Below are 24,565 nucleotides of genomic sequence, written 5' to 3' on the forward strand. Positions count from 1 at the left end.
GGAAAACCCTGCATTTGACCACTGCCAAGTATTTAAGGACCCAGCAAGCAAAGTGCAGCTAAACCAGCTCCAGTTCTGAGGCCAGTATTCGCTTTGTGAACGGCAGGAGCATTATTAACACCAAATATTTTAGGAAATCATTCATCAACTTTGGATATTTGGCCCAAAGAAAAGAGAGGCCCCGAGTTATATGACATGAGGATCTGAGGCTTGTGGAGTCAGTGACATGTTTCCAATCGCTTCTCAAAACCTATCTTTTAAAGAAAAAAACAGATTGTTATTAATTCTAGCTCATCGTTTTATTTCCAATATGGCGTATCTGTTTTTCTTTTCTTATATGATTGTATTGTATTGCATTATATTCTATTTTTGTATCATTGTAAGCCATTTTATTTGCCCCATTGCTTTCCTGAATTGTTTCAATCCTGGTTCAACCATGTGCAGAAAAATATTACAACAGGTCAAAAATAAGTAGAAACATTAAAATACATTATCTCTTATTAGCCAATGTTTAATCATAAAATCGTCGTAAGAAATTGCAGTATTGTTGAATGTTTATTTTACTGAACTTTACATCACTGGGGTGAAGAGCTTTGTGAAAGAATCAGTTGAACTCTGTCGCCATCATGTGGACATTCAGCTGTAACTGCAACAGGGATCCCTTTGTCTCAGTGACCAGTGACACTCTGCTGCAGGCCACGTTTAACTTAAGACTCATTTGTCACTTTAAAGCTGTGATTAATTAAATACTGAACCAAACCAAACAGCAGCGTACTGACATACAGTAAGTGTCGAGCACTTGCACATTTACACTTGGCCTGCCTTCTATGCGTATGTGTTAAGATTTAATAAGAAGAAGTGAAATAAGCATCAGCTCTATTCTCTGTTAAAGAAATAAAAACCGGCAAGAATCCGGAAAAAAAATCTGTAAGTCAGTCAACATCTGCTGGTGCATTCCAGTCTATAGGCTAAATGTTATGTAACAGGTTTCAGCTCACGTTCCTGTCACGTTCAGGAAGGCCCTCGCTGGCTGTATGTCACACTCAGATACTAATGCATTCAAAGAGGAAATACTATACAGATATTAAAATGAATTTGATTACTGGCTGCATCCTTTTTGTTTTGTCAAAAATGCGTGTAAGATTTGCAATGTACTGCAACATTTTTCTCTACAAAACTGTCATATAAGAGTTTGAAACTATTCTTGCAACCAAGCTTGGAGCAGAAAAGAAAATTATAATAAAAGATATAACATACTTACATTATAATAACAAAAGATATGCAGTATTAAAAAAAAGGCACCACGTGATGTTTGACAGATAAGGGGCGTGGAAACTCACTGACCGGCTGCACAGATTCTACGTCACCGCATTATTAACCAATGAGAGAGCCGCTATGTGATGCAAATACCAGATTCTTCTGGGAAGTGGAATCGGAGATGTCGGAGAAGCTGCTGCTGTCGGTGCTGCAGCCAGTGTGGCTAGCTTGGGCTCTGTGAATCAAAAGGGCGTCTCACACATTAACCGGCAATGATTTAGAGGAACACAGAACAAGCAAAGGAACGAAATGCGCGAACATAAATAAGGCCTGTCGCTTTGAAGCAGGAAGAAGATTCACCCCCCCCCCCCAGCCGAGGTGAGTAAGCTAAAGATGCTGGTGCCGTGGCTCCGGTTTGTACTCAGATGATGCTCCCTCATCAGATCGATAATTAACGGCAGAATTAACGGACGTTAAAGACTCTGATACTCTGCCTTATGAAGAAAACCGGGCTGCTTTTCGTCCCGAGCATTGCATCTGTGAATTTAGTGCGCAAAATATTCAGGGTGGTCATCAGGCTTCATGCAAAAGGCGACATGGTTTTCATTTAGACCTGGGGGCAAACGAAGATGCGTCGGGGGGTCGTTGGCCTGCTCCTCGACAGACAGAACGCTAACACGGATGTGCAGGTTAACATCCAGCGTTTGTTTTCCCCCTGTTTCAACCCTTTTCACGCATTGTTTGCTCGCTATCGTTAGCTAGCAAACCTCGGTGTATGCGCCCTTGTGTTGTGTGAGCCGCGAACAAGAAAGAAGAGCTAATGTTAGCAAAATGTTCCGACGCCTGAGTGGGTCGTTAATTCATGTGGCGTACAATAAAAACACTTTCTCTCGGCCTTAGCTCGACACAACTGTCAGATACACTCGCTGGATTTGTTTTTGGTGGGTGAGACTGGTGTAAACTGAGGATGTGGGGGCGAGTTATTTAATAAAGCTCGTTTTATGCAGCTGTCCATTAATCTGGCACCATGTTTGTTTGGGGCTGATGTGTGTTTACAGGTGTTGTTTGTATCACTCCATCACTTCTAAAAGACTGTTTTTTAGGTGATAATCTTGAATTCAGAGTGGTCGTAACCTCCTCTCTGTGGTGGCAACACGCCACTCAGTAAAAGCTTTATTGATACCTATTATTAATGACACTGTATTGGCTTTGAGGAGCAGGAACTTACGCGCAGAGAAACATACCTGATGTGTTTTTAGCTGATTTCAGGTCAGAAACACAGGTGATGAGCAGCCGTACGTTCAGTGCACTGAATGTGTCGGTGATTCACCTCTGACCACCAGCCAAAAGCAATCTACGATGTTAAAATTAGATTGACCTGCACAGAGACAAGCGAGTACAGTACATTAACTTTAAATAGTTAGTACATGATGAGTGGCAATTAATCCAGTGTCAGTCAATAACTCGTTCATTGATGAATCATCACTAAATTAAATCGCCATGCTTACTGGTCAGTTTGTGGAATAAGCTCAGTACAGGCTTAGTTACTATAATCAATCAATCAATCAATCAATCAATCTGTGTTTGTCTTCAGGTTTGACCTCATCACTGTGACTTCACTTTTTCAAACTTTTGAAGTCTTTATCGGAAAATAAGATGTAAGTAAAAGTTTTTTTTCAGCTTTGCTTTAATTCCTAATGTATCTGTATCATCTTTATTATTATTATTATTATTATTATTGATCACAACAACGTTAAAATAAACATCTGTTTTTGTGAAATCCCCGACCACAATTTCCCTTATTTGTGATAATGAGATGCTGTGGCCTTCTCTGTACTCTTCACAGTTCCTGTTCTTTTTTTCTGCAATTTCACAGCTCACAGATCACTTTAGTGCTTTTAACACACTGTATGTAACCTAAATGATGAATAATGAAGATGTGTTATGGTGTAATAGTGATGTTATTCAGTGCAGAATCTGCTGAATGTAAAGATTTATTTTAAGTAATGTCAGCACCTCTAGTTTCCGTGTAGCGAGGCTTTGCATTTGCACTTTGTGAGCTGTAATGTAATTAAGGTGAGTGTATTAAATAACTGTGCTTTATCTGACTGAGTTGTTCTCACTCTGTATTCCCACAGATCTGTTGCTGCAGCGCCTTGGGCACCAGGAGGACAATTAGGTCAGCCAGACATCATGAGATATATCTCTTTTCCATTTCTGTGCTTTAGTCCATCCCTGACTCAGAGCTAAGCAAGAGCTCAAGGAAATAATTGGATTAGTTTGTAAAAAATTGAATATTTAGATAATGAAAGGGAGCACGGGTGTGTTTAAAAATTCAGTTCCTAACTAATTAGCTTTGTAAATATAATTATCATTTGTGTATCACAAGGGAAAGTACTGAAAGAAATCCACTGTTTTGTTTTTCAGAATAACCATGAACACCCACGACTCAGACCCGCACACCATCTCACCTGAGCTGCCAGCCATGTTCGACGGCATGAAGCTGGCGGCGGTGGCCACGGTGCTCTACATCATCGTCCGCTGCCTGAACCTCAAGAGCCCCACTGCGCCCCCGGACCTCACCTACCAGGACACGCCCCTCAACCGCTTCCTCCTCAAGTCCTGCCCTCAGCTGACCAAAGAGTGAGTTCTCAGCTCTGTGTCTGTGACTCTGTCACGCCAGGCATTACCATGGAAATGCTGGTCAGCCATCTGGGGCCACAGTGAAGGTAGCAGTTTGGTTGGCGGGGGTCCCATCTGTCATCAGTGTTCCTGAGTGTGCCACATGTCTGTACTGGAGATGTCTGGCTTTAAAGTCAGCTCTGGCGTGAATTAAACACTAGGCTTTATTAAATTATCCCAGTGGTAGACTAGGTTTGTCAGTCTCACTGGCAAATATAGACTTATTCACCACAGGGCACGAACATTTGCATATATGATGAAGCACGTCTTTCCCTTGTGGCAACTCTGATGTCTGCTTTAATTTGAATCTTCCGTCTGGTGTCATAATAACTGATGCAAACTAGCAGTTGTTCGAATAGGGCAGCGGGAGGCAGGTCTTCTCTGTGTAGGCTAAATAAGGTTAGCAGCTGGGCGCTAATGTCCTGTAGATTGTTGGACCTGCCTTTAAACAAAGTAAACATGGTTGTTTTTCCCAAATGAGCGTTGCTGTCTATGTCCTGTGGTCTGCTGGTGTGTTGTAATACTCCAGAGTAACTTTCAGCTCTGTAGGGTGGCTCCCTTCATGCCTTCATCACAAGTGTCTTCTTATATAACCGGTTGTTTCTGAGCCCTTTGCCTCTCAGCTGCGGCGTCAGTGAATCTGAGGGCCACACTGATGTTTACATCTCTGTCTGGCTTGTTATCATTCCCCCCTGAGCTGCCATATTTTGCTCACAGAAAATGTATGCCCCAGTGTGCCGTTGAACTGAGATAATTGGAGTCCTGGAAGCCGCCAGCATTGTTGATGCTGTTGTCGGCATCATCTGTGTGGTGTCTCTGTGTTGTTGAGAAGTCACATTTGTAGCTCATAATGACATCCTGTGGTGTTGTATAACAAAGATCAATTACGCAGTGGAAAGCATAGGAGGGATGTTGTGAGGTTAACAGAGTCAACAGCATTTTTTGTTTGGGGACATGCACACCAGGGTTTTGGCTCACGCAGAGGACAGTACAGAACAAATGACCTTTTCTTGACGTGCGTCTCGGTGTTAGCTTGGTTTTTCTTTATCAAGAGGAACTTATTTTGCCTTTTATTAGTTTAATTTGACAAAAAAAAAAAAAGTCACAGATATGCTTCAGCTGCTGGCCGAGGCTTGAGTTAAGGATTGTACAACTTCCTTGATGTGAAAGCAGCAGTGATGTTACAAGTACAAATATCAAGCCAGCAGCAACACTAAACAGACCAGTAACAGACAAAATATAGACAGAGACTTAAGTGAATAAAGTTAAGTACAGTTAAAAGTCTCAGAAGAGAAAGGAGCCCTGCGTGAGAGCACAGACCGCTGATGGATTCAAGTCTCGCATGTTGTTATTGTTATTGTAAGTGATATCTACCTTTTGGGTGTATGAGCCACCAGGTTTCCCACTACACATTTAGTTTGATGTTTTTCCAGCTTGCTGGTATCAAAAGCCTTGAAATGTTACTTCTGAACTTTGATCTGGACTTCAGGTCTTTGCTTCATCAAACCACAGAGACGCATCTGTTTCCCCTTTCTGTTACCTAACAGCGATGGAAAAACAACAGCACGCATGCAAACACAGTATGAGAAGGTGACATTTACCACCTCAAGAGGCTGACTCTCACTAAGACTCAACGAGTCAAGTTTTTAGTTTAAGGTTCGTTTACGTTAGTAACATTTGTAATTTCCAGTGAAAAAGGCAGTTTTTCAGTTATTATCAGCTGAGGTGCTTCTGTGAAGTGGTAAAAGTCCTCAGTTTTACGTGTACATAACTGTTTTGTTTTTTTTAACTGTATTGATGCGAGGAAAGAAGACCAAACATGATAAGAGCTGTTTGTGTTCTTAGCTGTCTGTCGCCTCGATGAACCTGGTGGTGTGCTCCGACTCCACCCACGTGTCAACAATGAGGTTATCCTCTTCCCGTGGACATAGATTAAGCCTGGCAGAGTACCTTCTAGAAAAGTGTGGTTAAGCTTCAATTTACAGGTGATTACATTATCACCAAAGGGGAAGTAGTCTGCGTTTTGATTGACAGTTCTCTTATGTAAGAGTGTACTTTGTCTGTGCAGTAATTGTTGGAGCCGCAGTAAGAGGTGAGGCAACACAGGGTTGAAGGGTTTGTGCAACTGTTGATGTAATTGAACCCTTTGCCGTCTCTGTGTTTTATGTACTGTATGCACAACTAGTGTCCACGCTGCATCTGCGCTTAAGTTCACAGTTATGCTGATCTTATTTGTTTCATCTCATCGCCTCCCAAGATGGCCCACTCTTCACTTCATTGTCAGCGAGTCAAACGAGACAAATCCAGATAGGATGTTACATAATTGAAGGAAAGTGAGAAATAGGCAATCAGATGTTTGCTTATGTGTAATTTCCAAACACTGTGAACAAGTCGGACTTGTGCTCTTAAAGGCTTGTGTTTTTCAGTGGAGTTTGGTTTGTCTCTAATTCAGCCTATGAACAAAAATTTTCCTAAATTCCCACTTAAATAACTGCAAAACCTGTTCATGACTGCAGCATTACGTGAAAAGTAGACAGATAGTTGTTTGCCTGTTCCCTGCAGCTCTTATCATGAGCCATGGTCTTGATACCGCATCGATGTGGCTTTTGTTTCTATGAAAAAATGGGAAAAAACAGCGGCTAAAAGGGTTTTCCTGTCAAGTTGTTCTTTTGGTCTCAGCGTGAAAATAAGATGGTGATTCATGATAATGCACAACACAAAGCACCGTATTTCAAAGGAATATTACGTAACACAAAGATTTGACTCCTACAGCAAACTCCTACTGAGGTGTCGCTGGAATTCAAGTAGACATGCACAGAGTAACTTCACAAAACAAAACAAAGCAGCAGACTGACATTCACCGTTCATGTCAGGTAGGAGGGTGGAGCAGTCTTGCAAAAGCTGCATCAGGAATGTGACTTTGTATGCGCCTATGTGCCAGAAGGTTCATGTCTGCATCTGTGTGTCATAAATCACCACTCAGGTGTTAATGTTATTTCTGGGCTCTAACCTCGAGCTCTTATTGAGCGCATTTGCAGAATAAGCTCATATTTCCGTATCAAATTTCAAAGCGGAGTCGTATTTTCTGTTTTCCAGGTACATTCCTCCCTTACTGTGGGGTAAGAGCGGTCACCTCCAGACAGCACTGTATGGCAAACTTGGTCGGGTGAGCTCGCCTCACCCCAGCGGAGTGAGGAAGTACTTACCCATGCAGGATGGGGCCACTTCGACCTTTGACCTCTTTGAGCCAATGGGGGACCATCGAACAGCAGGTGATGCATCTGATCAAGATAGTGTTTGTTGATTGGTGCTCTTTGGAGGATACTTCTGAGATGATGGCTGATTGACTCTTTACTGCCGCGCCAAACACCGATATCTCATACTTTGTAATTCTTAGATGTATATTATTAGTCTGTGTGTTAGTCTTTTATCTAGTCTGTTCATGCAACACCTCACAGAGGTTTAGATAAGCCCCTGAGACTTGGCTATATAGATAACATTCATTTGAGAAACATACTATGATAAAACAGACTGAAGTGTTATCATGTCGAGCTTTGAATGTTTTTCTCAGGTCTTCCAGTTCAGCTATGATAAAACAAAGGACTCACTCACGCTTGTCATGCCGTTGAGTGATGATTCCTCTCTGAATGCCTCAGCTGAACTCTAACCCTTCCACCTCAGCTTTGATCTCGTGATCCTCTCAGAAAGCTTAAGACTCACATGACATTCGATTCCCAAAAAAGTAGCGTTACTGTTTCCATTCTGTTTCGCTTAAGCTATATTTGACAGACAAACAGCCTAATCCTTTGTTTTGGATGGGCTGTAGCGCTTTCCTTTACTCCTCTTTAATACACTGATGCGAGCGACATGTTTCTCTCTGATCCGTCTGCCTGTTTCACCAGATGACATCACCATGGTGATATGCCCTGGTATTGGGAACCACAGCGAGAAGCATTACATCCGAACCTTTGTGGATCACGCCCAGAAGGACGGCTACCGCTGTGCTGTGCTGAACCACCTCGGAGCTCTTCCCAACATCGAGCTGACCTCTCCACGCATGTTCACCTATGGTGAGACCAAAGAGCTGACTTCAGTGTTTTTTACCACTGAGAGACGAACCTTCCCCCTCAGAATCACTTCTTTATATTATGAGTATCCAGGAATGATAACCCAGTTTTTACGATGAAAAATAGGATTTGATTTGGTCTGATGATCAGTAATACTGCATCATCATTTTTTGGCTGTGCCTCTCTCATCCAATTGTCTGTTGCCGCCGAGGCTTAAGAGGCTCTGGCCAGAAGCAATTTTCATAGCAGTGAGCACAGCTGAGGTATTAGTTCAGAGCGGTTTTTAAAAAAATGATATCCTTTGGTGGCTCTGAGACTTCATCTTGATGTGATCTGTTTGAGTTAAAGGCATTGGAATATAGTCATAATTCTCCATCATTTAGGCAAATCTCAGTTCATCATTTCAAGGTAAAGACTTTAAGAGCTACTAAAGCTCCCAGAATCAGAGATAATGTTTCAAACCTGAGCTTATTTAAAAGGTCTGAAAGACACGAATTTAATACCCTGAGCTAAAGGCACCTTCAGCTGGAAGTGCTGAGCAGGGAACAACGCTCTGTCCTCCAGCTGTGTTACCTATTGATTGTTACCTGTGCCTCGTCAGGGTGCACATGGGAGTTTGCAGCCATGGTCGGCTACATAAAGCGGACGTATCCTCAGACCCAGCTGATCGTGGTGGGCTTCAGTCTGGGTGGAAACATTGTCTGCAAGTTCCTGGGCGAGAACAGGACGAACCAGGAGCGAGTGCTGTGCTGTGTCAGCGTCTGTCAGGGGTACAGCGCTCTCAGGTGGGTTCTTGTCCTCTCATCTCTTAATTGAAATGCATTGTTTCATCAAAGCCCCTTTATAACACCCACACTCGATGCACAGGGTCTCTAAATATAAACGAAGCTCAGCATAATGCCGCTAAATGATTACTGCTTGCATAATTGTAATCCCACGTTTAGTCACGCGTCTACCAAGCATCTCGATTCTGTTTACTATTTTAATCTTAAGTGATGCATTTTTTCGGCCAAAGTTACATTTTGAACACCTTTTTAAAAACACAACTGACAAGACAAATTGTAAAAGCTTGTGCTGAAGGGCCGTCAGCCTCACAGATTGGTTGACTGCCCTGTGCTGGTTCATCCAGTCCACAGTTTGCTCTGACTTTGTGGTGCGGATGGTTTGTGTGTGTTCAGGCGATGCAGTCTATATTATGGATCTTTGCCTGTACAGTGCAGTGAACTGAACTGGCTGTTTGACCGCGTGGCCAGAATAACTCACTTTGTGTGCACAGCCATCATTTGTGAAACACGCTGGACAAACAAATGCATTTGGACGATGTTTTCAAACCACGGGTCCGTGTGGGCGGGAGCCGGCTCTGTACACTGCGTTCATGTTGGACTGAGCCACTCCCTCTGTGTTTTAAATGCGGCCAGCGTCTCTTGGCACACATGACAGGCTGGGTCTGTTTAAGTTTGGATGTAGGCAGCGGGGAAGGGTGTGTTGTAGAGTCTGGAATTGGATTTGCAGTTTTTCCTTTTAATGGATTCTCCTTTCTGTCACTCCTGTCAGCGCTCCTCTGAGAGCCTCTTTTCAACAGTTCACGTGTGATTAACAAATCATACTTCTGATGACTTTTATAGTTGTGTTTGACCTCAAGTGGTGTTGAAATGCCAAGAGGCAACAATGAGCGTAATGATAGTTATTTGTTAAATATCTGTTGCGGTGTTGGTTCAGCCCATCTCTGTCAGTGAGCTGCATACTAATGCCTGACACCAGTGCTCCTCTCCGCACCAGCGCGGCTCTTTGTCCGGTGGATTACACAGGACATTTAGTGTGTTGTTTGGAATGCAGACAGGCTGCACAAAGCTAACTTCCTGTGTGTTTGTCTTTATCTCTCAGGGCCCAGGAAACATTCCTACAATGGGACCAGTTCAGGCGCTTCTATAACTTTCTCATGGCTGACAACATGAAGAAAATCATCCTCTCGCACAGGTATCACTGTTAGTCCTGAGCATTCGGTACAAATCGCTCCCTGCAGTCTGTCATTCCTGTGAAGGTCTGTTTGCACTTCACGCACATTTCTGCCAGAGCAGGATCTTAACTTCACATCAATATAACGGACAACATGGATTATCAAACTGGAAATGTCCCCTAAACGTCCACATGGCTCATCCTGTAGACACAGCAAACAGGTTTTCAGGGCGTCCTAATCAGTCATTTTGAGATGGTGTTGGACTCCAGATGCAAGCATTTATATCAGTCATTGATTTCAGCATGTTTCGTGAATAATGTTTGTGTGTGTGTACCCACTGTGTGTCTTTTTTCCATGTTACAGGCAGAGTCTGTTTGGAGGAAGCTCAGTTAAGATGTTAGATGCAGATCTCAGTCGGCTGTACACGGCGACGTCCCTCATGCAGATCGACGACAACATCATGAGGTACGTGAAGTCACAGCTCTCAGTGCTGCTTTGATGTCGTAGATTGTCTGAAATGGATTCGTCGAGTGGAATAATTTAATAACCCTTCCTCGTTTTTGGGTTTGAACAGGAAATTCCACGGCCACAGCTCCCTCAAAGAGTACTACGAGAAGGAGAGCTGTGTACATTATATTCATAATGTAAGATCTGCCTTCGCATACAGCTCACATCATGTTTCTCTTTTTGGTCTGTTTGCATATTTGTTTGAAATTATGGATTTTTATTTTCCAGGTAAAGGTGCCCCTGCTGCTAGTGAACTCTGCAGATGATCCTCTGGTTCATGACTCACTGCTCACCATCCCTCGCACACTAGCAGGTAGCTAACAGTGTCATGACAGCAGCAGCAGTACTGAAGGCCAAGTTTTGTGTATTTCATATGATTGTACACACATTTCTGTAAAAGGGACAAGCCAGAAGTGAGGTGGTGGGCTTGTTGTCATGCCGTCATGCACCAGACTGCATTATTAATGACCCAATAATGTTTGTTTTAAACTGTTTCCTGTGGCAAGAAAAGTGCTGGTCGATCAGTTCACAGTAAACTCTGTCCTCCCGGCTCAGAATGTGACTCCACTCGTAAAAAGGGAAGAAAAACGGGAGAAAATGCTCAAAGGCTGCAGAATATGCTGTAGATGACAGTCACTGAAGGTTATTCTGAAAAAAAAAAAACCAAAACAAAACATGTGTAACAGTATTTCCAATAATAGATAATGATAATAATCTGATTTTGAGTGACACTGATCATGTGTAAATATTCAGTTCGCAGTCAATACAACACTGCACATTCTGTTCTCAGGAACGTGTCTGTAATCTCAAAGGGCCTTCTGATGAGTTGGCTCTGCACCCTGAACAGGACAGGGTGTGGCACAGAGGTCAGGTCTATGAGTAATGTCTCTGTTGTGTCACAGCGACTGTAACACTCAGTCGCACACATACCTGACTGTCCCCTATGTGTTTATAGTCAGGTTAACTCTTTCACAGGTTCCCAACATCAAAGCTTTTATTCTGAAATGGATCCAGAGTGTTCGAGCCTCATTTTACAGGCAGCCAGAGACAACCTGCTCTTTGACTGCCTCTGTATGACATAGTGCTTATCAGGCGTGCCTTCTCCTCAGCCTTTGCTATATTTAAACTTACTGACCACTTTTTGGAAAAGGAAAATCCGTCATCTAAGTGTGGGGGTGGATGAGTCATGACTGGAAGTACTTGCGACTCAATCCTGTGTGTGTCTCCAGAGAGAAACGCTCACTGAAAAGAGGATCAGCTGCCCCTTGGCCTCAAATGTTGATACACTGACTCAGACACACGACGGAGGCTGAACCGAACAGCTGCGAAGCTTCATTCATCACATTGTTTGAATTGTAAATCAGCTTTTTTCCCTTCTCATATCTCTTCCTTCTGTTTAAAACCAGTATTTATGCACAGGTGCAGATCATTATATCGTTAGTACTTCAGTATTTATAGATTCCAGTGGTGGCCGCGTAGGATTATTTCTGACTTGTGTGATCGATCCAGTTGGCAATAATCCAATAAGTCCAAAAATGATGTCATAAAATTTGACAGAAGCTCCATTTGAAAACCTCACTAGAATCTTTAATTGTTAAAAAAAGAAAAGGATGTTCAGCACATTCAAACTTTTGATTAAAAACTATTGATAAGCAGAGTTTACAGCAAACTATGAAGTCAGGTATTTGGAAGTAGAAATGTCGCATTTGGTGTATATTCCCCTCCGATGTGTCGTGTTCTCAGGTTATTGTTCCTTTAATGCAGTGATGTGCTGAATGTGATACAGTGCGAGACAAAGTTTAACAAGTACGACCGCTGCGCCAGGAGAACAGGTTTGATGGAGTGAAACAGTAAAGGCTTCAAACAGTAAGTCATTACAGTCCTGTCGCAGTATGTGTCGTGCCCACGTGACTCTACGTCTTTTTTTAGTACGACTTTTCGAGCCCGTTCTGTTCCCACCTGTCACTCATCGCCCGCTGAGACGGTGGCTCTCCGCGAGCACTCAGCCGTCCCAGCGCAGCTCAGCGCAGCAGCCGCCATGAATAGCGCACAGCGGCGAAAGCCCTGTAGGATCTTAATCACTAGTCAGCCGCATCAGGCTCACCCACTAACCCAGATAAGAGCAGGAGAATAAAGAGATCCAGCCCAATCCTTTTCCAGAGACCACTCCTCCTGGTCGTCCACAGCTGGAGCGTAGTTTCATACGGCGAATCAGAAAGAGATTAATGGTCGTCTGCAGCGTGGAGATGACGTGCTTTCAGTTCAGGCTTCATTAATTTCAGTCTGAGTGGATTCGTGCCCTCTCGCCTTATTTATACACTATTGAAAATCGCAGATGGAGCATCAGTCAGCACCCAGAGGGCTTTTAAGGAAGGGTTTGAAACATGGTGTGTAGGTGTAGCACTCAGTCCTGGCATGTCAGTTGTTAATGATTACATGGCCAAAAGTATGTGGACACTGAGCATTACACCCATATGTGACTGTTGAATTATATGTATATATGTATATCTTATATGCCTTCAATGTGCTGCGATGACAGCTTCCACTCTTCTGAGAGACTTTCCATAACATTTTGGAACCTGGCAGCACGGATTTGCTCCCATTCAGCCACAATCGCATTTGTTAGGTTCAACACAGATGTTAGGCGATAAGTTCCAGTTCATCCCAGTTTAACGGGGTTCAGGTCAGGGCTCTATCCAGACCAGTCAAGTTCTTCCACAGGAAACCTGGAAAAAAAAAAAACAGTTCTCAATGATCTTGTTTTGTACACAAAGGCATGGACAGGTGTGTCCACATACATTTGGACATACTGTGTTAGCTAAGCGAGTGAGAACACCCTGGGAGACCTGTCAGTCAAGCCAAACCTGTCATATATCCTGTAATTTTCAAAATCACCTTCACGATAGACATTGGAAGAACTAAATTAACCATTCAGAGTCTACTTTTAGCAAAACATTTACTAATTTCGTCATGTAAGAGAGAAGCAGTGGTTCAGAGATTAACTGATCTTCAGCAGTTTATTGATCGGCTCAAACTTTCAGCTGTGATAGTTGCATTTCACACATCCTTGGAAAAAGTTGAGTCACACTGTTATCTGTTTGACCATGCAAACGCACCCTCGCTATCTGCACCAGGCATAAAACAGTCCCTGGAAAGCCCATATTTGTGCAGGTGTCTCGCTGGCTCTCAGATAGTGATGCGAACACACTGTACAGACGCCTAATTGCCGTGTGTTGTGTCATCCCTCAGCAAAGATGCCGAATGTGATCTTTTCCCTGACGCTACACGGAGGCCACCTGGGTTTCTTCGAGGGCGCGGTGCTCTTCCCCCAGCCCCTCACCTGGATGGACAAAGTGATCGTGGGTTACGCCAACGCCATGTGCCAGTGGGAGAAGCAGAAACCGCCGTGCCAAAGCGCACACCTGAGCGAGAGCTCGTGCACGGAGGGAAAAGCCTGAACCTCTGACCTCCGTCTCTGTCTCACTCCTCCTCTCCTCCTCTCCCCTCACCCCCTCTCCGACCCCACTGTCCCAGCACTGAGGAGACACCTGAACTAAACCTTAAACTTCTCTCTCTTCTCTGCCTTCTCCTCCGGTGCTGCTCACCTCTGCCTCCCCACGCCTCCCCTTCACACACACGTCTCCACGCCTTCTCCACAGTTCCCCTTCGTAATCACCGTCACCTTACAGGATGTGGAGGAACAAAAACGTCTAACTGCCTTTGTGCTCTTTTCCGTTGCGAGGACTTTGAATTCAGAGCAGGGACATTTTGTTTCTCTGCACGTACGCAACAGTGATCCTTGGCTAATGGTGGCGTCGACCAAATACGAGGAGAGATGACGTCAAGCTGGCATTCAAGGGAAAGTGCGAGCACCACTTTAGAGTAGTCCAGTGAAAAACAAGAGCACACAAGAAGCCTCCTATTACTGTAAACAAGGACTGTGCTGCAGTCGGTGTCCGCTTCCGGCACCTGTAAGAAGCTCACTGCTTATCACCGCCAAGGCCATATAGCCTAGTCTGCTGTCTTAACCAACACAGCGTCTTTGTAGTATGTATGTATGTATGTAACTTAGTGTGGATGTCTGTGCGCGCTTGTGTCGACCGAGAGTTAAAGACCCGTGACAGAGCATGAGATCTCTGCGTTTGGTCGGCGTGAGGTAGATTCTCTGTTCATGGTTTATTGGCCCTTAAAACGTCTGTTCTTTTGGGTGAACTGTTGCTCCGTTGTTTGTAGAAAATGTACAGTATTACGGTGGGACTTCACTCATGATTTCCAGCTCATGACATCCTCCTGGCACTTACCAGACATGGCCGGGGATCAGCCCCTGGAGGGGGTCCGTGCACATTCCCACAGCCGCATTCTATCACTTTGATTCAATGCACTTTACACCCAGTATGACACAATCTTTTTTAAAATTTTTTCCTCATCAGTTGAAGCGTAGGCATTATTCATGGCTTAGCTTTCCTTGTGACCTAGAGGAAGAACCGGAGGGAGCGAGGATGATAACGAAAAGTTAGATGACTCGAGTGTTCCCTGTGTTGTCTCTCGTCCGTGTCTTTGAGCCCTCTTACTCTGCCGTCTGCCTTTGATCAGCTGCAGGTCCAGCCGAGGCTCTGAAATCCTTCTCCTACTGCGCAGACGCAGACCTGCCACCAGCTAGCCCCTCAGTGCTCGAGCGCTCAACCGCCGTAAACACCTGATTTGGCGCGAACGTCTGTCAGTGATTCTGTGGTGTCGCGCTGATTGGCCACCGCTGTGCTGTTTTAAAGGGAAAATTCATCCGTGCGAAGCGGGTTTCCTCTTTATAATCTGAGCTGTGAGGTGTGATGAGTAGGAGGGCAGAGGATACCAACTCTAAACCAAATGTTTATTTTAGTGGATTGTTTGTAAAATACTGGTGATTGTTCTGTTGTATAATTAGATGGAGAACACTGCATGCAGGAAAGAAGAGACAGCTTTTAATGCCGGGGAATATTTTTGGTTCATAGATTGCATCTTGTTTTCTTGACTTGATCCCAGACGTGTCCTGATGAAATCACACTGCAATAATGGGACCTGTGGACTTTTCAGAACCTGAATCTAATGAAAACTTGTCGCGAACCTTCTTGTAAGGGCTTAGGAAGCTTCTTCCAGTCCAGCCAAGTAATGTGTAGTCTGCTACTGAACACTGTGATGAGACAGATCGAAATGACGAAGGGAGACACAGTGATCGACAGGAGCCTTTCTTTTCAGGTGTGTTAATAGATAAGTTGAGTAGCAAGAAGTTTGACGTATCAGGACAATTCATATATAATAATTTGCTATCAATCATAAAGGGCACAGAATATTAAAGCTATGGAATCAGAAGAACCACAAACCTTATGATGCTAAACAATATTTCAGTTTTTGTTTGCTCTCAAAGATGCCACTGACTGCTTACAACACCAGAAACTGTATTTTATTTTACGTTTTTTTTATATAGTACTGTAATTGTGATTCTGATCTCCACTGTCCTCAAATCAGTTGTGCTTCTTTGGCTTTTTTTTAATGTAATTGGCTTAAATTTAACCTCCTTCGGTGCAGATTATTCTGTGCAAATACTGTGAAATCCGGGTATTAATCTCACCGTCGCTGGCTCGGCTAGAATTTAAAAAATAGGGATTCACCGATCCAACTTCATCCCTCTCAGCTCACTCAACACCAGGTCCAGATTAGATACCAGTGCCCTATTTTTCCCCACCGACACCTGATCCACTTCCCAAAGCGTTTGGGTCGGCGCATCCCTAGTCGTGAAGCGTGGATTCGTCTTCTGTCTTTGCCTCTGAAGACTTTTCATCCTCCCATCGTTCAAACAGCAAATCACTGCTGCCACCTGCTGTCAGGGAGACCAAACTACAACTGCCAGTCATTGACCTGCAGAGAGATTCTGACACGGTTCGTGGTTCAGTGTCCACAGCTCTCATTCCATCAGCATCAGGCGTGGTGTGGATTATTCTGGTTCGTGGACAAATCAGACCAACATTAACGACACCAGCACAAACCCGGTTTCTGCAGTAAGAGCTGTTTGTATTCTCTTTAAGACTTTCGCCTCCCCCAACTTTGCACAAAAATGCAGGTTTGGATGTATTATTTTGGATGTTTTTTTTTTTCTAGTCGATGATTTGGGGTATTTTTATTTTTATTTTTTATTTTTTGGTGTATTTTGTATTGTTAATATGATTTCTTGTGTTCTTGTGCAAATGCGTCAGAGCGCGAGTGTGGACGAGCACAGGATGCGCGTGCTGCGTCATATCACCATCTCTGATTGACAAACCAAAACTTCTTCACTTTAACAATGAAAAAGAAATATATAAATATAGTGTATATTCAAATATATGAGGGAACAGCTATGGGAAAGAAAGAAAGAAAGAAAGAAAGAAAGAAAGAAAGAAAGAAAGGCAATAACCAACCAGGAGGGATTATCTTGTCACGTGACAGGAAACAGTGTCAAAGTGTATTCGACCAAAACATGTCATATACATGACGATCTTTTTCTCATGTTTGGGATCTGAACTGTTGTTTTCCTGTGTTGATATGAGTATGTGCTCCGCTGTAGTTATCCCAACCCCAGTGCTTCAAGCAGATCGTGGCCTCATGTTAAATTTCTCGGAAACCGATGAGTTTAAGTGTAAATCTTTCATTTGAAGTCTTACCAGCCCAAACGAGGGGATGACAGCCGGCAGTATGTTAACGTCACGCGGCTTTAATTTTGCGGTAACAAACATTTTGATGCAGGAAGACGGTGGAGGGATGTGGCCACGAGCAGAAGGGGCGCACAGACACACAACATGACGTCCTCTGACAGTGAACACTGGGTGTTTTTGTTGAAGAGAACCAGTGGTGTGTGTGATCTAATTATGTGAGGAAATATGGTTATTGTGTTCCAAAATAAATTATTTTCTCAAATGAAAAACTTTCCTTTCCTCTTGACTTACCAGTTAATTTTTTTTTTAAAGAAGCTCTTGAGAATAAATTAATATTAAGGTTTCTATCTAACCTGGTAAAGAATTTGACGATGAGATTTGCAGGACGGGGACCTTTTTTACATTGTGGTTCGTTTTCCTGAGCCTTTATCCAACCATGTGTTCACAGAGTGGTGAACCTCGCTCCATCCTCGCTTGTGAATGACTGAGCCTTTCCAGGATGCCCCTTTCATTCCCGATCATGACACTATCACCTGTTACCAATCAACCTGATTACCTGTGGAGTGTTCCAAACAGGTGTTTTTGGAGCATTCATCATCTTTCCCAGTCTTTGGTTGCTCCTGTCCCAACTTGTTTGAAGCATGTTGCTGCATCAGATTCAGAATAAACAGATATTTACAAAAATCAATGAGATCAATGAGGTAAAACATTAGATATATTGTCTTTGTACTGTCTATAACTGTGTATAAGTCAGCAAATTAACACATTCGGATGTGTTTAACACAGTATCCCACAATGGTTTGGAATCAGGGTTGTAACTGGGGTCAGACCCATTTAACCCTCCTTTATGAAACAGAATTAGCTAAAAATAAACCTTATTTTAAGAAGTAATCCTGGTTTAACTGGTAATCTTTCTTAATGAAACAGATCGTGTGGAACAAGAAGAAGACCAATGATAAAAATGACAGTTCATATTCAGACACACTTCAGACACACACAAAAAACATCTATTTAATTGAAAATGTCTCATTCCAGTGCAAATTGCAGAACGGATTTTTGCGGCATCTGAGTGTCAAACAAGGCTGCTGAGACAAAGAACGGCACTGCATCAGGAGGCTCCTGCTCCTTAAACAATAATCAAACGCAGGCGTATCCAAGATCAGTTTCCCCTCTTCATATCCTTCTAAAATCACCCTCCGGTACTGTGATACACTTCATGTACTCGTTCATCTGACAGGATTTGAGGCACAAGGCTGATGTGTATGTTGTGTAAATTCATTTTGAAGGCAAAAAAAACCCCCTCCAAACTCAGTCTGACTCCTTCTCTGCTCGTAAAGTAACAAGGAATGCAAAAGAACAAACGTTAACCATCGATTATTCTCTCTGTAATATCTAAACATCCTTTTTCCTTCCCGTACATATCACCATGTATTTGTAAACCATCCCCTGCTCCTAACTCTAGATACTTCTTTTTCGCTCACAGGAACTGCCTGAATAATAATAAAAATGTCAACCTAGCTTCAAAATAGACCACAAATCTGATCTGATCACAAAAGAAGCATCTAGGGCGAAGGACACTACAACTCTTGGGCTTGAAGTTAGAGGGTTGTCCTCTCAGAGAGCAGTGTCTTCAGAGCCAAAAAGCTTGGTGGCGATGGCCTGGTAGTCAGCGACAGAGGCTTTCCCATCGAAGTCTGCAGGCAGGATGTCTGCATCAAATTCTTTCATGTAGTTGTCCAGCTCGTCACCGTGAACGAAGACCTTAGGGGAAAGAATGAAGAGCAATATTCAGAGGAAATGCAAAATAAATGATAATGAGAGTTGGATTTAGATGAAAGGGCAGCGAGCTTCTGACCCTCTCCAGCAGCTTGCTCTTCATGAAGGGTTTGACCACGTTGTAGGTGGTGGTGAAGTACCAGGGCTGGTGGGTGACGTGGACCGCCTTGAAACGGGCAGGGAAAGAGTCCTGCGCCAAAAAGCACAGCAAAAGGTTTGAAAAACAGCTCTGAGGAGGCACATGGAGAAATCCCCAGCTCGCCCTCTGAGTCTGCTCTGACCTGCAGCATGTCCACCATCTTCTTGAGCTCGGCCGGCTTAATTCCCGAGGCGTGCTGCATGGTGAAGCCCTTGAAGTTCTCGATCAGGACAAAGCCATTAATCTGGGTTTCTTCATTCTCCAGCAGCTTCTCCAGGATCACACAGTACGCTCTTAAGATCTGACACACACACATATTTTCATCAGAGACCAAGTACATCTACTGAAGTGGTGTACTTTCTTTTAATCCTGAGATACTTTACTGAAGTATATCGAAGTTATACTACGTCATACTTCTACTCCACTGCATCTATTTGACAGGTAGCTACCAGTTGCTTTCATTTTACATACGAAACATATGCTCAGCTTGTTAAATATGAAGCATTGTTGAAGTCAAGTCTCCACATGTCCTCACAGGTGTTTTCAGTTATGCTGCTGATTAGAGCTGCTCAGGTTGGAGCTGTGTGAAGCTCTGGTGGGATTCACATGAGCTCCTCACATACTGACAGTGATAAAGTTGCAAATTGCCCTGCAGCAAAACTAACAGGAAAGCCCCTGAAGCCCCCTTTTAATCATCTTGCACATGATAAAAGCTAAAATGTATTGTGTGCATATAAGATTAAAAAAAAAAAAAAAAATCAGCTTTGAGGACCTTGAGGTCTCCATGAGTTAACACTCTGAAAGGGTTTGCATAGTGTGTACTTTTACTTTTAATACTTTAAACACATTTACTTTGGGAACACTTTACTCCAGTAAAAGATCTAAGTACGACTTCCAACATCTTGCAGCTCTGCAAGGCTGCTTTTTCGGCTACCTCATCGAACGTGATCTCCTCCAGGTCCCAGTTCTCGATGTTGAAGAGCAGGACTACGCGGCCGTACTTGTCCCTGCTGGGCAGAACCACGGGGTAACCCGCCTCAATGGTGCTGCGGACTGCCTCGGGGGTCAGGTTCTCAAACAGTTCAGGATACTCCTTCCTGAAGCGCACGTAACCTAGAGGACCCCCAGACCATACACACGCGCGCGTACACACACACACACACACACACACACACACACAGATCAGAAGTGAAAGATCAGCTGCGTTCTCTCATCTGGCTCTAATGGTTCACAGACGCTTTGTGCAGAGTGTGACAGTTCAGTGCAGGTTGTTGATGTGAAAAACACAATGACGCCATTGTCTCAGTGTATCTACATCACTGCTCTAAACCTCCTCATGCCAAGGCACCAATTAACCCAGTGTGTGTGTGTGTGTGTGTGTGTGTGTGTGTGTTTGAGTCTTTTTGCATGTGCATGTGTCTGTGTTTTACTCGTAGGCAGCAATTAACCCCACAAAACAAGTTCACGTTCACATCACATTCCCCTCTCACACTAAGCTCTGCTTCTATATTCATAAGTGTGTGTATGTGTGTGTGTGTGTGTGTGTGTTTTCTTGTGTCTTTGTGAGGACCAAATATTATAATTGAAGTGGAGGTTTGGTTGGAGGTTGTGGTTCCAGTTGGAGGTATTGTTTACGTCTAATATTAAGTTTTTCAGTATTAAAGTTTAGATTAGCGGTGATAGTATCTTTAAATGTGGGTTATTTGGTTGAAATTTGTCTGATTGTAGGTTACAGTCATGATAACTGTTAAACAATTTGGGAGTTTGTGATGAAGTAAATACCATTTACATAGAATACAATGACAAATACAGTTTCTACAGTAGCATGGCAGCTCCTGAGCACACACACAGAAACAATAAGCAAGTCATAAGCATGGTGTCTTCTCTCTGGAGTGTCAACCCACTCTGCTTTTTAATCTCCTCTCCTCTCCCGGACCAACACAATCAGTTCCCAGGAGAACGCTGTGGGTTCACAAGTAAAGTAAACTTGCTGTCCCATTTGGACACAAAGGAGGGCTTTGTCAGGGGGAAACTCAGAAGCATCGAAAAGCCCCCAATTAATGAACACATGCCTCCCTGTCTCAGTGATGAGCCGACTTCATGCAAACCAGGAGCACAAATGAGGTCTCACCCTCAATTACTGCAAGTATTTGAAAATGTCTGCAGAAACTGAATCAAAGCATGTGGAGGCCCCCCAACAAAATCACTTTCTGGAATCTTATTTTGAAAGAAAAACCAAATCATTGCTATAGAGCTGTATGGAGCGATAGATTGTCTCTTTACTACTAACCCTTCATGAGGTCATGGGCTCTGACGACCTCAAACTTGCGAGCTCTGAGGAAACGCAGCATCAGAGAGTCCGGTTTGTCCCCGAAGCGCTCCAGCACCAGTTTGGCCAGGTCGTCCCCCTCCGCCGCTCTCTCCTTCATCAAGGCCCGCAGGTCCTTCAGCGACGACGCCCGCCTCTCATCCGTCTCGCTCAGCTCATCCTTCGCCTGGAGGAAAAAAAAAAAAAAAACAGGGCATCACCGGAACAAAGCAGTCAGGGAGTCTGCAGGAGCAACAATGACTGTCGCAGCAATTATTTTTTACCTTTTGCACAGTGTGACCAGGCAGTTTGTGGCAAGGCCCAAACACCGGCCCATGATCCTTCACTGTCAAATGCTCCAGCTTAGCCCTCATGGCCTGCTCCTCCTCTGACACCACACGGTAAGATCCAGTCTGCATAAAGATGGATGTGTCAAAGCTTTTCACGAAGAGGGGATCATATCAGCTCATGGAGGATTTGACCAATCATCATCTATTTTCTCACACACACCAACAAACCAATGTGGTTGAAATCCTCCTTTACGTTTACCTTTAACATCACAGTTTTAAAGCTGCTGAAACAAATCAAGAGTGCTGCTATTATACATGCTTTACTGCTTCAATACTTCAATGGCAGCCCATTGTAATGACCTTTAGTTGAGAACCAACAGCCCATCTGAGCCAAAGCAGACCCCAAACGACTCACATCGGTGAACGGTTAATCTGCTTCACATGATTACAGAGAGGACTTCTAAAGCCACCTCTTAAAAACAGCTTAAGGGTCCATCCCAGAGCCAGCATCTACTGGCACAATAACAGCATTAAGCAGCATCATGCGCTGACAGTCAAACCTCCGAGAGCTGATGCTTTTAACCCCGGTCCCACCAGTGAAGTGAGGCCAGACACTGATGAAGAAGTGGCTTCGGCAGAGACATGGTGACACTTGAATTGTTGTTGAGTGTTTGAACTTACAGCAGCCATGGTTGCAGCGTCTGACAGCAGCTTCACTGTGGAGAGAGAGAGAATTGGCACAAACAGAGCATGAGCACACCGAACCGTTATGCGAGATGTCAAAGCGTGAAGGCTTTCTTTCAGAGCCGCCCAGACGTTTAGTTTGTTCATGTCAGTTTGCTGAGAAGAGGCCATGACATCAGAAACACATTAAACCAGCTGGTGGCGTAGCACAGAGAGGCTCGACACAGATGCAACAGGTGGTTTTGTGTTACTTCTGTTTTATAAATAAAGTTGCTTTGTTAAAAAAAATCATTCGCTTCAGTGAAATGTTGAAGATGATGAGTTTCTTTACTCGTCAGTGGAGCAGACATCCTCTTACATAAGATCCTGGCACAATACAGGAACAAAACAGCAGGAATCTACTCTCCCGTAAAACTGAATCACCCAGTCTGGGTTGTCTCTCATGTCTAAGCATCTGATTTTTCATAAAATAAATGCCTGCCGATGTTTGAAAAAAAAAAAAGAAGGAGAAGAAGAAGATGGTTCAAAAACACTTCTGGCTCTTCTGAAGGTGTTTCCAGAATCCTGAAAGACTCTGTTTGTTCTGTTTGCTGCCTTATTTCCAAATTCAATACAATTTGAACTGCAAGTCATTTCCTGCTACCTTCTCTGGATTAGCAAACAGAGGCACAACTTGAGTTTAACACAAAGACACAGATTATTTTTACATCCAGATGGTTTGAAAAGACTTTGAGCATCTTGGAAATACCTTAAGTGCAGCAGAAAGGGTTTTTAAACAGCCAGTGTGGGTTTTTCAAAGCTCACTTGCTATTTATTTTTTATAAAATCAGATGCTTACCTCTGTGACTTCTGGTAAAACATGACAGGCACAAACCCAAACTAACTGAGGTCTAAAAATGGACATTTATTAGACGTTGAAAGGACACCGTATTGCTACTCAAGTAACCTTGAAATAATCAAAACATTTAAAAACATATTATTTAAAACATATTTTGTGGAATAATGCTAATTTAGTTTGGTATAAAGTCAAATACAGACTCTGGAATGAATGACAGATCCAGTACATCCAGAACACTGAATTTACTTTACTTTAAGACACATTAATAAACAGTTATTATCTGTCGTCCAACATCCAGTGAAAAGACGTTTTGCTTATCACACCAGTTATTGATTACTTTTAATCATCACACTAAACAATACCAACATCCTTACAGTGCTCGTCATTCATCTTTATTTCTTGATCCGTTATTTCAAAGAGCTGAGCAGACTTACCTTAAGCAGGCAGGATGAGAGGAGTGGACGGAGTGGCAGGGGAGACGACAGGAGGAGAGAGGACCAGGAGGGGAGGAGTTACCGAAAACGTCACTCAAAGTAGGATTAAAATGACACAGTGGATTACAGCCAGTGTCTAATCTACATCATGCAAACTGTGAAGTGAAGGGGGAGCTGGGATGGAGGAGGAGAGGCGTGTTGGTCTGGACTGTAGCTCAGTTTGTACGGTGGTCCTGAGGGGCCAAACACAGCAACACAGGATGAAAATGTGAAATTTTAGAAATCGCACCAACATTACAGAAAACTTTTCATGTGAAAAAAATAATAATTTGCCAAAACACAACAAGAAAAAAGAAAAGAAAATGCAGTGACACTTCTGAGAACACAACAAAAGTAGAGAAAGTGAGTTAATAGATGTGAAAACACATTTTATTCATGTGTCTTATCCAGTGTTAATCTGTTTTGCACCTGTGGGCCACCGTACTCTGCACTGATGTTCATTTTCATCACACATGAAATACAAGTACAATCACATCTCATGGAGAAAGTCAAGAAGAAAAAGGATGTGAGCTCCACACACCTCTTAAAACACATCATACTGTATGAAACTGGAGGTTTGTCTCACTGCTGTCTCACACATCCCTCTTGTTTCCAGTGAGATGTCTGCTGTCTCCCATTAAACCTGGATGTCAGCCTGGCACATGTGACCTGAAAGGTGGGATTTGAGTTTGTGCGTCTGTGCAAACGTCATATGAGGGGAGACCACCTGTGAAGGACTCACACGTCCAGCTTCACGTTACACATTCTTTGAAATCCTCAGCAGAGGGGGCCACTTGTTGTGGGACCCAGATTATGGATTACTTATCCATGATTGCACGACATCAGACAACTTGCTTCTCCTCCAGCAGAAAAGTCTAAAAGAAAAGTGGGACATTTTGGGAAATACGCATATATACTTTCTTGC

The 24,565-nt window shown here is 43.4% G+C and overlaps 2 protein-coding genes across 2 annotated transcripts; one reads left to right on the forward strand and one right to left on the reverse strand.

The window, feature by feature from the left end:
- The first annotated feature begins 1,376 nt into the window (after positions 1-1,376).
- On the forward strand, positions 1,377-18,020 carry LOC143321664 (monoacylglycerol lipase ABHD2). Its single transcript, XM_076732132.1, has 12 exons — positions 1,377-1,635; positions 2,852-2,915; positions 3,396-3,436; positions 3,685-3,900; positions 7,036-7,211; positions 7,842-8,009; positions 8,608-8,791; positions 9,891-9,983; positions 10,327-10,428; positions 10,538-10,607; positions 10,699-10,783; positions 13,720-18,020. Exons 4-12 carry the CDS (start codon positions 3,692-3,694, stop codon positions 13,926-13,928), a joined length of 1,296 nt encoding a protein of 431 aa, XP_076588247.1. The 5' UTR covers positions 1,377-1,635; positions 2,852-2,915; positions 3,396-3,436; positions 3,685-3,691; the 3' UTR covers positions 13,929-18,020.
- A 97-nt stretch (positions 18,021-18,117) lies between these two features.
- On the reverse strand, positions 18,118-23,722 carry rlbp1a (retinaldehyde binding protein 1a). Its single transcript, XM_076732145.1, has 8 exons — positions 23,602-23,722; positions 22,327-22,361; positions 21,640-21,768; positions 21,338-21,542; positions 19,982-20,160; positions 19,190-19,348; positions 18,988-19,098; positions 18,118-18,893 (listed from the first exon to the last, which is right to left on the reverse strand). Exons 2-8 carry the CDS (start codon positions 22,333-22,335, stop codon positions 18,747-18,749), a joined length of 939 nt encoding a protein of 312 aa, XP_076588260.1. The 5' UTR covers positions 22,336-22,361; positions 23,602-23,722; the 3' UTR covers positions 18,118-18,746.
- Between the last annotated feature and the right edge of the window lie 843 nt (positions 23,723-24,565).

This window comes from Chaetodon auriga, chromosome 1 (assembly GCF_051107435.1).
Source record: "Chaetodon auriga isolate fChaAug3 chromosome 1, fChaAug3.hap1, whole genome shotgun sequence".
Taxonomy (NCBI): Eukaryota; Metazoa; Chordata; class Actinopteri; order Chaetodontiformes; family Chaetodontidae; genus Chaetodon; species Chaetodon auriga.

Bases quoted from the DNA above. Each gene is read 5' to 3' on its own strand.
- LOC143321664 (XM_076732132.1), top strand. From the start codon at position 3,692: ATGAACACCCACGACTCAGACCCGCACACCATCTCACCTGAGCTGCCA. The intron at 8,010-8,607 runs GTGAGACCAAAG...GTGCCTCGTCAG, and splicing joins TCCACGCATGTTCACCTATG to GGTGCACATGGGAGTTTGCA. The intron at 8,792-9,890 runs GTGGGTTCTTGT...TTTATCTCTCAG, and splicing joins CAGGGGTACAGCGCTCTCAG to GGCCCAGGAAACATTCCTAC.
- rlbp1a (XM_076732145.1), bottom strand. The intron at 19,349-19,981 runs GTAGCCGAAAAA...TGTGTGTGTCAG, and splicing joins AGGAGATCACGTTCGATGAG to ATCTTAAGAGCGTACTGTGT. The intron at 19,099-19,189 runs GTCAGAGCAGAC...TTTTTGGCGCAG, and splicing joins AGATGGTGGACATGCTGCAG to GACTCTTTCCCTGCCCGTTT.